Source organism: Topomyia yanbarensis, chromosome 2, assembly GCF_030247195.1.
Source record: "Topomyia yanbarensis strain Yona2022 chromosome 2, ASM3024719v1, whole genome shotgun sequence".
Classification (NCBI taxonomy): Eukaryota; Metazoa; Arthropoda; class Insecta; order Diptera; family Culicidae; genus Topomyia; species Topomyia yanbarensis.
Genome location: NC_080671.1, coordinates 159971986 through 159985261, shown reverse-complemented (window position 1 = coordinate 159985261; position 13276 = coordinate 159971986). Strand labels below are relative to the sequence as shown.

The 13276-nt window shown below is 37.6% G+C and overlaps 1 protein-coding gene across 1 annotated transcript in view; it reads right to left on the bottom strand.

Moving 5' to 3' along the window:
• The window catches only part of LOC131679859 (CD166 antigen-like), a 185875-nt gene that overhangs the window by 151124 nt on the left and 21475 nt on the right, over nucleotides 1-13276 (bottom strand). Inside the window, exon 2 of the mRNA XM_058960609.1 lies at nucleotides 11664-11921. Coding sequence (XP_058816592.1) covers nucleotides 11664-11921 — 258 coding nt within the window. The remainder of the gene's footprint in view (nucleotides 1-11663; nucleotides 11922-13276) is intronic.

The following is a 13276-nucleotide window of genomic DNA, read 5'->3' as shown; positions in this document are numbered from 1 at the left end:
ATCTGTTGGTAAACGAAAAAATACCGAACATGGGAACGTTTCACAGACACGGTCGAAATTCAAATAATTTGTGTAGATATTGCCATGTGATGATTGAAACATTGCCTCATATGTTTGCCTATTGTATTGCATCAAGAGCCTTCTGGAGTTTCTTTCTCGATAAAATTAAAGGAATAAATGTCACCAAGTGTAGTTTGCTAAGATTTGAACATTTGCAGTTCCCCGAATTGTCCGGCTTTTCCAAAAGAGAGCGAAGGCTTATTTTATCTCTATTTAGTAAATACGTAAACTATTTATATGTTACCGCGGTACAAAAACGATCCCTTCGAGAACTAGATTTAGTGCTATTGTTATAAACCCATATAATAACAGCGAACAAATGATATGTAAAATTATATGTAAAATAGTTTTAATTTCTCAAGAAAAAAAAAAAAAAAAAAAAAAGGTGCAGCTAAGAAAAGTATACCCACGAAACAAGAGCCATAATGAGCCCCCAGCCTCCACCTTTTGACCATTTATATTTTTATTCTCAGCCCAAGGAGGAGGGTTAATTTCATCCGGAATAATACTTTTCTCTGCAAAAGTGGTGCCTCCCGTACTTGGGATAAGCCAAGCTATTATTTGGTCGTTTCGGATCTTTACAGTACACGACTATTGGTTTGTTGGGATAGGCTGGTTTATGCCTTGGCACTGCACTACAAACCCTTTCCGAATTCTCACCTTCTATTTCGACAGACGTCGTTGCCGTTTAATAGCGTACAGGACAATTGTCAGACTCTTGCTACGGTTCAATTATTACACAATTTCCTGGTTGGGGCACTAACAAACGACGATCGGCTTAGGATTGATCAAGTGTAATGGACGAAATCATGTAATTTCTTTTCGTTTGTCTTGTCTTTCACTTATTTATATCGTACTATTGTTGTTTTATCCCGGTTTGGAGTTGATAAATGTCCCAGTCGACCGACGAAGTCGAGTGCTTCGAGGTCGACCGATTAATTAACCGACTAAGTTGGGTTTCGTCGGAGAACAGTTTTCGTGAACTTAAGATTTAATCGCTAGATTTAATCGGTGTTAATCTGGTTGCAGTGTTAAACAACCTTCCAATTGATCGACTTAATTGGTTGAAATAAACCGAATTCAACAGATTTCGTCGGTCATATTTAATCGGTAGTCAAATAAAGGAAATCTATTACTTGTAGTGATCGGTGAATGGCTCTAGCGAGCCTCAGCTTGAGAACTACTGGCTTAAATCATTTCCGATAGATCGTTGACTATACGTGAAACTGCAGAAATCACGTATCATGCAGTTATCCACATGTCGGGAGTTCCGCAGGGAAGCAATCTAGGACCTTTGCTGTTTTCGCTGTTCTTCAATGTTTTCTCATGTCTGACCTTACCAGCGCTCTGTAACAGAAAAGTGCAATCTTACCAGGATGCTTACTTACATATGCTGTCAACATAAAACTGTTTTTATTGTGTAGTCCGTAGTAGCTTGAATTACTCTACAATCTAGACCAGCGGTTCTCAACCTCTTTCATTCCACAGACCCTCTAGAAATCGCCCTGGGTTGCTGCGGACCCCCATGGATAAACATCGATTTTGTATGCTATCAAATTGTTATTTTTAGTTAGTTAGGAAACAAGACTTGAAATTTCAATCTGCACTCAGAAAATATATTTTTCTTCGCGACCCACAGCAACGACTTCGCGGACCCCAGGTTGAGAATCACGGCTCTACATGTCACAACTTGCCCGAATCCAATGTAGTTGGAAGCGAGTTGTTTGTTTGTCCACATGTGTCGTCCCAACCGAGTAGTACATTATTAATGTAGCTAAGGATCCGTATGGGACAGGTATGCCATACCTCGTGAGGCGTCATAAGATGCCTTCCGAAGTATCGCTCCCTTCGAAGAAATAGTACTGTACAATGGCAGAGAATATGTTCCGAGCTCTGGGGCTCGTAGTTACAGAATCGACAATTGTCATTTTGATTTTTGCCAATTTTTTCAGATAATACTTAGCAGGACAATGTCCCGTAAATAAAACTGTGATTATACGTAACTCTTTTCGCTTTAGATCCATTAGATTTTTGGCTCTCGTTGTATCTGGATGTATGAATTTCTTAGCTTGTCGAGCGACCACGCCTGGCTAATTCATCGGCCACTTCGTTACCATCGATTCCTTGGTGGCCAGATACCCAGAATATCATTACTTTATTCCGAGTTGTCAGTTGTTGTAAAGATGTGTTGCACTCCCAAACCAGTTTTGACTCACATTTCGACGACCTTAATACCAACAGTGCTGCTTGGATGTCCGAGAAGATTGTGATTTTTGCATGTCTTTAGTTTCGTTTCCTACAGACCTCCGAGCAGATGTATATTACCGACATGGTCAATTATTTTCCATTGATTTTCAATTTCATTGACCCTGTGAATATCTCCCTACTGGGGTATTGACTAGGTTTTTCAAGGAAAACTACTCTGAACATTTTTCTTACTGTTCATGTAAGCTTGAAAACGCAAAACATGTCAACATTTAACCTAAACTGGCCTCTACAGAGCAGATGACATCTTTGGTTGGTGAATGAAATAGCATAAACTTGAAATGAGGACGTACGATTCAGTCATGAAAATCCCGTCAACTTGAAAGTGAACGATTAAGGGAGGTATTGAATTTGGATCATTGTTGGGTTTTATTGAACTGGTAGTTGGCATATCAAAATGAAAATTTTCACCACTGATATTGCATATACCTCTGCCTGGAAAACTGTTTGCCCCTTTCCCATTGATATCGCTTCTTTAATTCAGCTCACCCATTTTAGAACCATCCGTATAGAATGATATTGTACCTTGAGGTAGTATGGGACCCCCTACATCCCATACCTGACTATCCACTATGTGGACCTTACATGAGATATCAAAGTTCGGTTTAGCCTCCATTTTATCTTGTTCAAGACAGGGTTTAGTATGAGTTCCTTTATTATACTCAGGTGACCATCAAATAGTGGTTTGTTTAAGGGGTTTTTAACTCATTTTAAATAAAAATTTCTATTTTTCACTAAAAATTCTGCCTTTTTATGAGGAAACACCCCCTTAAACAAAAAATTATCTCAAAAACTCAACGTAGGGGTTAGGTATTTTTATATAGAATATTTATGCAAAGTTTGAAGTAGTTCTTGAATGGCAGGTAACACCGCAAATCATGTTTTTCCATGTTCTACAAGAAGCTCCGTCACCGAGTCGCTTTTCAATATTTTTGCATGCAAAAATTACACCATGTTATTGAAATGATACACTATAATGTACAAAAGTTTTGATCAATTCACTTCACGCAAAGTTCTAAAAAAAATCGCAAAAAGTGTTTTTTTTCACGCTGAAACCCTTGCCCCCCTTAATAATTATCATAGTAATATAGTAATACATGCATCTCAATTGCAAATTTACTGTAACGTTGGAAGAAATAATGTAGAATTGTGGAGTTTGTACAACATTTTGTAATCATTTTTACACAAATGCAGGACAAATGAAAAGCATAATTGGACCCTTTAATGACTAGAATTAGAATAAGCTAAGTTTAAGTGAACAGTCCTGATTGATTAGGTAAATTAGTGAAATTACTCGCATCTCCGTGATTTTTTACCATTTCCTTTTCTCTAAATAGTATCTCACCAAAGTTGTTCAAATGCTGTCTATTTCAAGAAATCCGAGACTGTGTCGTTGACTGACTCACTCTAAGTAAAAATTGCATCATTATCCTTAATGGTTGTAACCATGTTGTACATGCGGGTTTCGAAAGACAGCTCCTAGCTGCGAAGGCTTAGGACGACAGTAATGATGATGATAAACAATGAATGTAAACAGGCGCATTCCAGCTGACGGCTCCGGCGGTTTGAGGAAATCATGTAAGTCGGGCGGTTGGTGGATTTTGTCGTCTCTGACGTGTTTGTTGAGGCTTGTTACTTGTACAAGATTCATATTTAGCTGTCGTATTCAAAGGGTCTATGCCTACATTAGAATTACTGTCGGAAATCTATTCGTTCATATACTAGACTCAAAACACCAGACATGGTTTCCCGTTGTCGCCACTCGTCGAAATATACTGACAATCCACATCTAGTTTCATGTATCTACTGTTCACATCAACAGTGCGAATGTCCCGTTGGTTGGGAAAGTTGATATTGACTGCGGAAACCGGAGGCTGTGGATGAAGACAGCTGACCGTTTTGTAATCAACCGATGGCTCTAGTGACTTCTTGCGTATTGCGTTGCAACCCAATTTAGTTACGTCGTTGTAGGCAAAACTATGTCGATTGTGGTTTGTTTGGGGCTAGAGGCGAGAGGTAGAATATCATATCATGGATATGGCCAGTGAGGCTAAAATGGATGTTGGCAGTAGCGACAGCAAGTAGGTCAACATAATTAAACTAAAAATGTATCGTATGCAATATCGAATTACAGTCTGAGAATCCTGATGCAATATTACGCACTGCTGATTGAAGCATGGATGTGCTGTAACAATGGTTCTTTAAATTGAATTTAGCCAGCTGTTTGTTTGTTACATGGTTGCAAATGGTACTGTTGAATTATGTACTAACCTAGGGGCAGATAACTCTAAGAATGTATAACAAATATGCATCAAATTGAAAAAAAAATGCATTTAATTTCCATTTTTGCATCAGCTTTGCACTGCCTTGCAAAAAAGTTTGTTCAACAAACGTCATACGCTGATCCACTTTGTTCGACGCTTTGTTAAATGTAGGGCTAGTATTTCTGTAGGGTTTTGACGTCTTACACGCAACGCAAACAACATTGCACGCAACGCAAAAACATTGCACGCAACTCAAAATACATTATGAATTTCTATTTTGATGGAAATAAATGCATTTAATTTCGCTGATTTTTAAAAATGCATCACAAGTGATCTGCCCCTAGGTACTAACGGAAGAAACACATCTCGTCGTGAAATTACAATCAAACAATTGAACTAATTTTGATGTCACAAGCAGATTGTTCCGGCACACATTCCCGTAATATCTCGGTTAGATGTCACAGACAGTAGGGTAAATTAAGCTTCTTATTACAATCTGTTTACTGCATCCATCAGTCGAGCTGCTATTTTCGTACACAGTCTCCAATATACAAGCAACTATGTACATTAGACTGGTTCAATTTTTGATTTTTGGCTCCACCATCAGGCTCTACTGATTCCTTTTATGGTCCTTAGTAAATGTGCAAATTTTGGTACCGATCGGTTGTGTCTACGGACCCTCCAAAAATTTCAAAGTTTATATGGAAGTTTGTATGGAAAATCGGTTAACATTGAAAATATATTCTTAAAAAATCGCCTCATCAATCAATTAATCAGAACACTAAAGATATTCTTCTACTGAACACATTCGGGGAACATAGTAAGTTTATGAAAATTCGTTGAGAAAAGTTATTAACTAAAGAAGCAGCATGACTTCAAAACAAGTGGATTTTATTATTAATCATTGCAACCCTGTTTGAGTAGCTCCATCGTTACACAAGTGTAAACTAGACTTGCCACCCACCGCTCGCGTATGGATGATACAGCTATTCAAACAGGGTTGCAATGATTAATAATAAAATCCACTTGTTTTGAAGTCATGCTGCTTCTTTAGTTAACCCATTCATTCCCATGTTGTTTGTGGACAACAACGTTTTTAAACAGCTATAACTTTTTATTGAGGCAAGATTTGCTCACAAAACAAGTTAGGCTTATTAATGTGATTATTGCCTTTAATTTGAGTATTAACAGTTACAAGGATCAGCTCTAGAACTGAAGTTATTGCAATTAGTCTGATTGCTGTATATATATATATATATATATATATATATATATATATATATATATATATATATATATATATATATATATATATATATATATATATATATATATATATATATATATATATATATATATATATATATATATATATATATATATATATATATATATATATATATATATATATATATATATATATATATATATATATATATATATATATATATATATATATATATATATATATATATATATATATATATATATATATATATATATATATATATATATATATATATATATATATATATATATATATATATATATATATATATATATATATATATATATATATATATATATATATATATATATATATATATATATACAGACATACTATAAGCGAAGGATTACGTCAAATAATACTGTGCGGTTCGGGAGCGATCAAGAAGACCACTTGTTCCTAACATTGTGAGACCACTAAAACCGAAAAACTAACATTGCACGAAGAAATAACTGGCTTTAGCTTGAACATATAATTATGTGGAATCATTCTAAATTTCTTAGGATGTTATCATTATTTTAGTACCTAATACTTTAGGGCCATCCTTGTATAAACTTAAATCCGCTGGTTTTTTGTCAAAAAAAACAGGTTTTTTTATACAGAACGCAAAAAAAAAAAAATTATTCAAAGTAGTTGCCCTCGCTAGCTATACATTTTTCCCATCGCTCGGTAATTTTTTTTTGTTTTTTTTTTACCTCGGCCATTTTTTTTACCTTTGCCATTTTCGGGCGTCTTTGTACGAATCGAAGTGCTGTTCTCCGGGCGCGTGACCCATCGATGAAAACAAATGATAATCGGAAGGGGTTATGTCTGGTGAATTATCGGGGTGAGGTGACACCTCCCAGTTGATTGTCATGGCTTCTCATCTCTTTGTTCATAATCTGGCCTTTTTCACGCAAAGCACGGCGCAATTCGACTAGTTATTGGTGGTGGCGGTGAATATTGACAGTTTCAGTTTTTTTTAATTTTTTTTTTATTTTTTAAATTTGTTTTATTTTTCGATAATGCACTGTCTCTATAGGCCTCCACAAATTAAAGTAAAAAATTAGAGCTCCCCGCATATGCTCATTTTGTGACACAAACCTAGACCTGATTACGTAAGGTAAGTAAGCCATTAAGTAAGTTGTCATACGAAATCATTGATGATGTGCAATGATTAGTGTGAACTGGTGTCGAATTCACACAAAGAAGAATGACGTTTCTATGATAGCTACATATGCTCAGTAACGCCATCTATGAGCAATCAGCGGATTTTAGCTTATACACCTGATATATGAGGGAGTATGCTATTTTATGATGATTTGTGACAATACGGTGGTAGGGGGTCATGTCATGATATGTAGCTTTTTTGGGCTTATTCTGCAGTTTCCAAAGGTATTTGAAAAATATTCTCTGATTTGGTGTCTGTGACGATAGACCGATAGACTAACATGTGCATCATCATTCTCCATCTCCACGTTTACGTATACTTACATTGAAGTCGTGAACGAGGTAGGGTTCAAGTTTCCTAATTTTATTCGTTTATTCATACCGAATCTCTCGGATTGCTGGATGGTTAAATGAATATCCATAATTGTCGATCCGTTTCGTTGTGATGTTTTTCCAGTTCAAATACAAAACCACACCTTTAAGGGCATTATACATGCAAGCCACAACATAGCTCCTACGCCACACACCCCTCTCCCCTGCCTAACCATGTATCTGACATGAGCAAAAATAAAAATACGTTTTTCAACGCACTAACCTTGCTGGTGTGCCACGAAACTGCTACTTAAGGAAGCTAGAATATTTTCCTATACAATCAATCCGAGTTTTTGACGGAATGCCATCTGTAGCTCCTATTTTATGCGAAAATATCACCCCTCTTCACTTGGGGTTTCTTTTCGAAACACTCTTCTTCTCGTTTTCATTGCACTTTTTCAAATGCACTTGCCACTGCAAAAACACTCGCGAAACTTTAATCGTTTACTAACAAAACTTCAAATTTTCTGCCAATGTGCAGATGACCAAAGGAAAATGTTCGGAAACTCTCATTTGTACGTTTGAATTTTCACTTCAGATTTCAGTTTTTCCTAATGTAAATAAGCGAGTCGGTGCCTAGCAACGTGGCTTCCACATATCTTCACCTTAAATTGGTTATGAATGTCGACGAACCTAGCTCTGGGTGATTGATAGCCAATTACAAACGAAACTCTTCTCAAGATGGACTATCGTGTCTACATATTTGGTCGAGAATTCGAGATTGATGGCGTGGTCAACAAACTGGTTTCCTGAAATGCGGCATTGGTTGCATTAAGTATACTTTACTTCACCCTTTTATGGCCAACTTTTTTTCTAGCGCACGTAGGGCTCCAAAACTTTTTTTCCTTAAAATTTTGGGCTCAAGTAATCTGAAAAAAACTTTTTTGATAAAGATAGGTGCTTCCCTCGTAGTGTTACCAGCTGTTCAATATTTACATTCCAATGATCAAAAGAATTCTCCTAGACCATTTACATTAGTCCAATTGCGTGGAGAACGTAGCCGATAACAGTTTAAATTGATCAGTTTTGTAAGTTTTCAATAATATTGCAAATTAACGAATAAATCACAAAAATTCATTTTTCGTCGTCAACTTAAACTGTCCCTGGCAGCATTGCTCTATCGGAATCCAATCAGATTGATTGAAATAACTTCGGTTCTTGAGCTAATACTTGTAACTATCAGCGCTCAAAAGGATGGTTATAGCCACATTTATTAGCCTGGCTTGTTTTTGTGAGCCAATCTATCCTAAACTAAAAGTCATGGCTGTTTGAAAACTTTGTTGTTCATAAACAACATGGGCATGATGGGGTTAATCGTGGGAGATGGAAAGAAATCATACTCCATATAAGGTGATCATCGCTAGATCTGAGTTGCCTTGCTACATCTTCTTACACAAGGTTCGTCAACCTGTCCGTCTGTTGTACCATGGGCATGAACTGCCTTAATTGAAAATAATTGGGCCACACAGTTACGTAGCGATGGAAGGCAACTTCAAATCGGCTTTAAGGACTGTTACCATTTGGGCCCTTTACCCCATAGACCAGTTGCAAAATCGAGAGCAAAACACGAGCAAGAGAGTTTGCCATACTGCTGTTCAACACGAACGTAAGCAGTAATAGATACGCTATAATACTGCGTATAACTGTTAGGAAGTATATACTATCAAAAGTATTAGATATTTGTCTTTGATAATAAATATATTACGCCTATTTTTGTTTCTAAATATTTCATGTAATGTTTAATGTGATTAGGAAGAAAATTAAAATAAAGCACACGTAAATTATTAACGGTCTAAATAAATACTTAAGCTTTAATATGTAACACATGAACACAAAGCGTCAAATTACACACACGTTAGGAAAACAGGAACTGGGAAACTACGGCAAAGCATGAAGTAAAACCAAACGGGAGAGGAAAATTGCGAGTGAGAGGGAAGCTACTGGGTTAGGATAGAAAGAATGCGAATCACTTTTGCTAAAGACTTCAAGAAAGGCAGACATGAAAGTTAAAAAAGTAAGAAGATAGACAGTTGGAAATATTTTTATATCGTAAAGTTATAGTGGAGCAAATAGAGGAGTGATAGAAAATGAATTAAATAAATCCCGAGAAGGAATCAGGTATGAAATGAAAATAAGAGCTTTCCCAGTAGCAAACCTATAAGATTTCCCTCCCTCGTCAATATTATCCGCTTGCAGGACCCATTAAATTAGATCCTAAAGCCATCGGAGTGGCCTATAGTCCGAGACGTGGTGTCCTTTGAACGGCCCGTCATTGATAGTGGCACCAACATCGCTAAAAGCCCGTCAAAAGTGCCCATGAGCACACTGAACCAACCACGAGGTTCCATCGAGACCTCCGAGTCATCAACAGGTAGCTGAGTCCAGCCACGAGGTGCCAGAGTGCCCTTGAATCGCCGGCCTATCGCCGAAGATCAACCGCAGTGATCGCCTATCGACGCGCCCGCCAGAAAGTGGCATCGCTGGTCGCATCGGACCCCGTCACCCAACAGCCCGCGTGTACCATCGCCACACCAACAGCAGACAATCGCAGCAATATCCCGTAGTCGTAGCCATCGCAACAGCAGCGTTCGCCGGCCGACCGTATACACACCTACACTCACACACCAAAATTGTAAGTTACAATAAATAATTTCAAAAAAAAGTGAAAAGACCGTGTTTGTCTTCTGATTGGGATAGAGTGACATTGAGCCGACCCTGAAGCCTCCGTGCCTCAAGCTCGAGCTAGCCAAGAAAAGAGGTCTTCGGAACCCACCCCAAACGGTCCCCGTGGCTTGACTAGGGACTAGGGGCAATATAAGCCGTGACCCCTCTGATCCGGCAAGTAACAGGACTAATGCGATAATGATGTTAGCCGTTAGGTAAAAAGGTTTGTGGTTGCTGTGAAGATGCTCGGGTCATTGGGCCGAAGGTCTTTTTTTATTTTGATTATAGAGGCTTTAACCTTAAGGTCATTCGCCTCTTTGGGTTAGAAAAATCTCTTAAAAAATCTCTAACCCTTTGCGCGGGGTTGGGACTTGAACCCAGGTGAGCTGCGTAGAAGGCAATCGATTTACCAACTACGCCATGCCCGCCGCCTTTAGGCCGAAGGTCATTCTGCCGCAGAACATTAGGTCCAATAATCATTAGACCGAATGGTCATTAAGTCGAATAGTCATTAGGTCGAATGGCTACTAGGCAGAAGGACACAAGCTCGATTGAATTAAAGAAAGAAACCAAATAGAGTACTTCGAACTGAACACAACACTCCTAGAAAAAATGAAAATTATATTTGACGTAAACAACGTAGTAGTGAATGACATAGGAAAAGCCGAACAACCCTCATATTTACACGTAATTAAATGCAAATTTATGTGAATTGGGACGCTTCTTTTATGTGTATCTGGCAAGATGTAAAGTTACAAGAATTTTTTTTGCTGTGAAGATTTAAAATAATGATAAGTTTTCAATGAAGGGTGATTTGTTTCATTTGTTGTTCTCATGTTCAAGAAAATCGTAAAGGACCTTTTTATGAGCCACTGATGACGAGAGCCCCATAGTATGTATTTACATTTAGGCATGTCGTAAACCAAAACTAGTTAGTTTATTATACTGTTGGATTTTGTGTCACTGACGTGATGGACTAAATATATATATATAAGCAATATTAACCCATTGATAATGCCTGTTCTGCGTTATTGCTTGAGTAATAGGAGTTATTCTTAGTACCTACTATATATAGTAGGTTGAGCAATAAGGGGTTAAAAATGCTACACTACCTGAAGATTTGAGGTATGCAGAGTAACTGTGGGAGTTTTTGTTGGATATTGATTTTTTATTTACGATTTTCCGTACATTTCACCATAGAAACTTCTAAACTCTTGTGAGTGAACCAGATCTATCGGAAAACGCTCATATTTGGCATAAGGTTTGTATAGAAAATTACCACTTGATTTAGCAGTGCTCCGATAAAAGTTCAAAAAGTTGCCGGTCGAATGTCAATCTTACTCGGGGTGCCCACTTCGCCTATTAATATCAATTATTGGGCTGCGTAGTAAAAACTTGTTGATTACAATCAACCTGGACATAAATGGGGTTCATGAAACGGGAATTGAAGAATTTTACAATTTTATAGAACTATTTTACTGATCCTTATTGTATGACTGTACGTAGCGATATTAAATATTTCAGCTAGACTCTAACACTTCAGTAATTCTTTGGCTCTTCTTAATTGATGCAGTTTTTATCACAACCGGTAATATACTTACGATGTAAATCCAACACGTAGCTGCTCTCTTTGGGCTCTGCCAGTTGAGTATTGGTTGCCTGGCAGGTGAATATCGAGTTCAAATCGGAGCGTTGAATCGCTGCCCAGAGGAGTCGATTTTCGATGACATCGCCGGAGTTGTGTTCGTATTGCTCATCCACCAGGATGCCGTTGATAAGCCACTTGACCGATGGTTGGGGCCGACCTGTAACGATAGAGAAAGAATAGAAAGTGTCAAAATTAGTCCAAATTTGAAATCCTCATGAAAACACAACATTATATCTACTGGCCGAATACGTTCCTATGCATATATTCGAATCATCATCAATCCTTAAATTAATATTGGTCGAATCCTGATCAATATTTCCCGCATTAGGTCATCCACCTGACCTCATAAACACTAAAACATACGCCCGAATCAACAGCGTTCTGGGTCTGGTTGCAGAATTAATTCCGAATCGGTGGAATCCGATTAGTAACAATGGTTGGAGTTGTACGACTATGTTGGTTTGCGAAAATTGCACATTTGGGTACCACCTGCTGTTATTTTCACCTACCGGAACTGCTATGTGTCGACGCTGACTGCAGGCAACAATATGCAGCGCTGCGCTTGCATTGCTGTGTAGAGGGGGTTTGGCAGTGAGTGGAAAGTTACGGATACAACGGTTAGTTTGCAGTTTTGGCTGATCGATTTTTGTGTCGGTTTGAACTTTCTGTGGCATCCGTCAGTTCCGGGCTTAGATAATTGCAAGGGGAGAGGGATTCGAAAACAAATAATAAAGTGCGGGGATAACAGAAAAGCGCAGTTGGAATGGAATGTTCCGGATGGATGGAAGTTGATTGCCACGGTGGGGAAATTGTTCGTTGCTGCAATTTAGTTTGTCTCTACTTAAATCTACTAATTGAAGTTTGATACTTTTTGTTTTTCACGATATATTAATGATATGTTTATCATAAAAAAGTTGTTGTGGTGTGCATTGTCTAAACAACAAAGGAAACATTTTGTTTGGTTTTGCCATCATTGTTAAAGTTGACGAAAAAGCTTTACTTCGACCCACAGTGGCTGAAAGCCGGACAAACCTCAAAAAGTTGTGTTTTAATTATTGATATGTTATATTTTTCCTAAGCTTCTCATAACGGCAGTTCAAACGCAGCTACATCGGAATATTAAAAAAAACCGAAAGTACAATTTCGATGTCCACTTTAAATGCTTGTGACTCTTTGGATTTTGATCCGATTTAAGAACAATCAATTTCGTTTGGAAGGGAAATGAAAGAACTTGGTTTACGATTGTAACTCATTCGCCAAATTTGTTTCGAACTATGAGTGTTTTGTTTGGTGGTTGGATAAAAATTTCTTTTTATACAGATGTGTTCTGTACAATCATGCGAAACTGTTCGAAACAGACAAATATTATACATTCTACGGAAAATTATCTCTAGTTTTCGAATATCTCGTACTGCGCCTTGCTGTGACAAGGGGTTTGATTTTTTATTGGTGTGGAATTACGTCTTTGTTGTCGGTATGGGGGTGCACTTTGCAAATTCAACCAAAATGGTATGTAACGAAAAGAGGTTAGGCTTTAAACGTTTATATTTCAGCCATCTTACGATA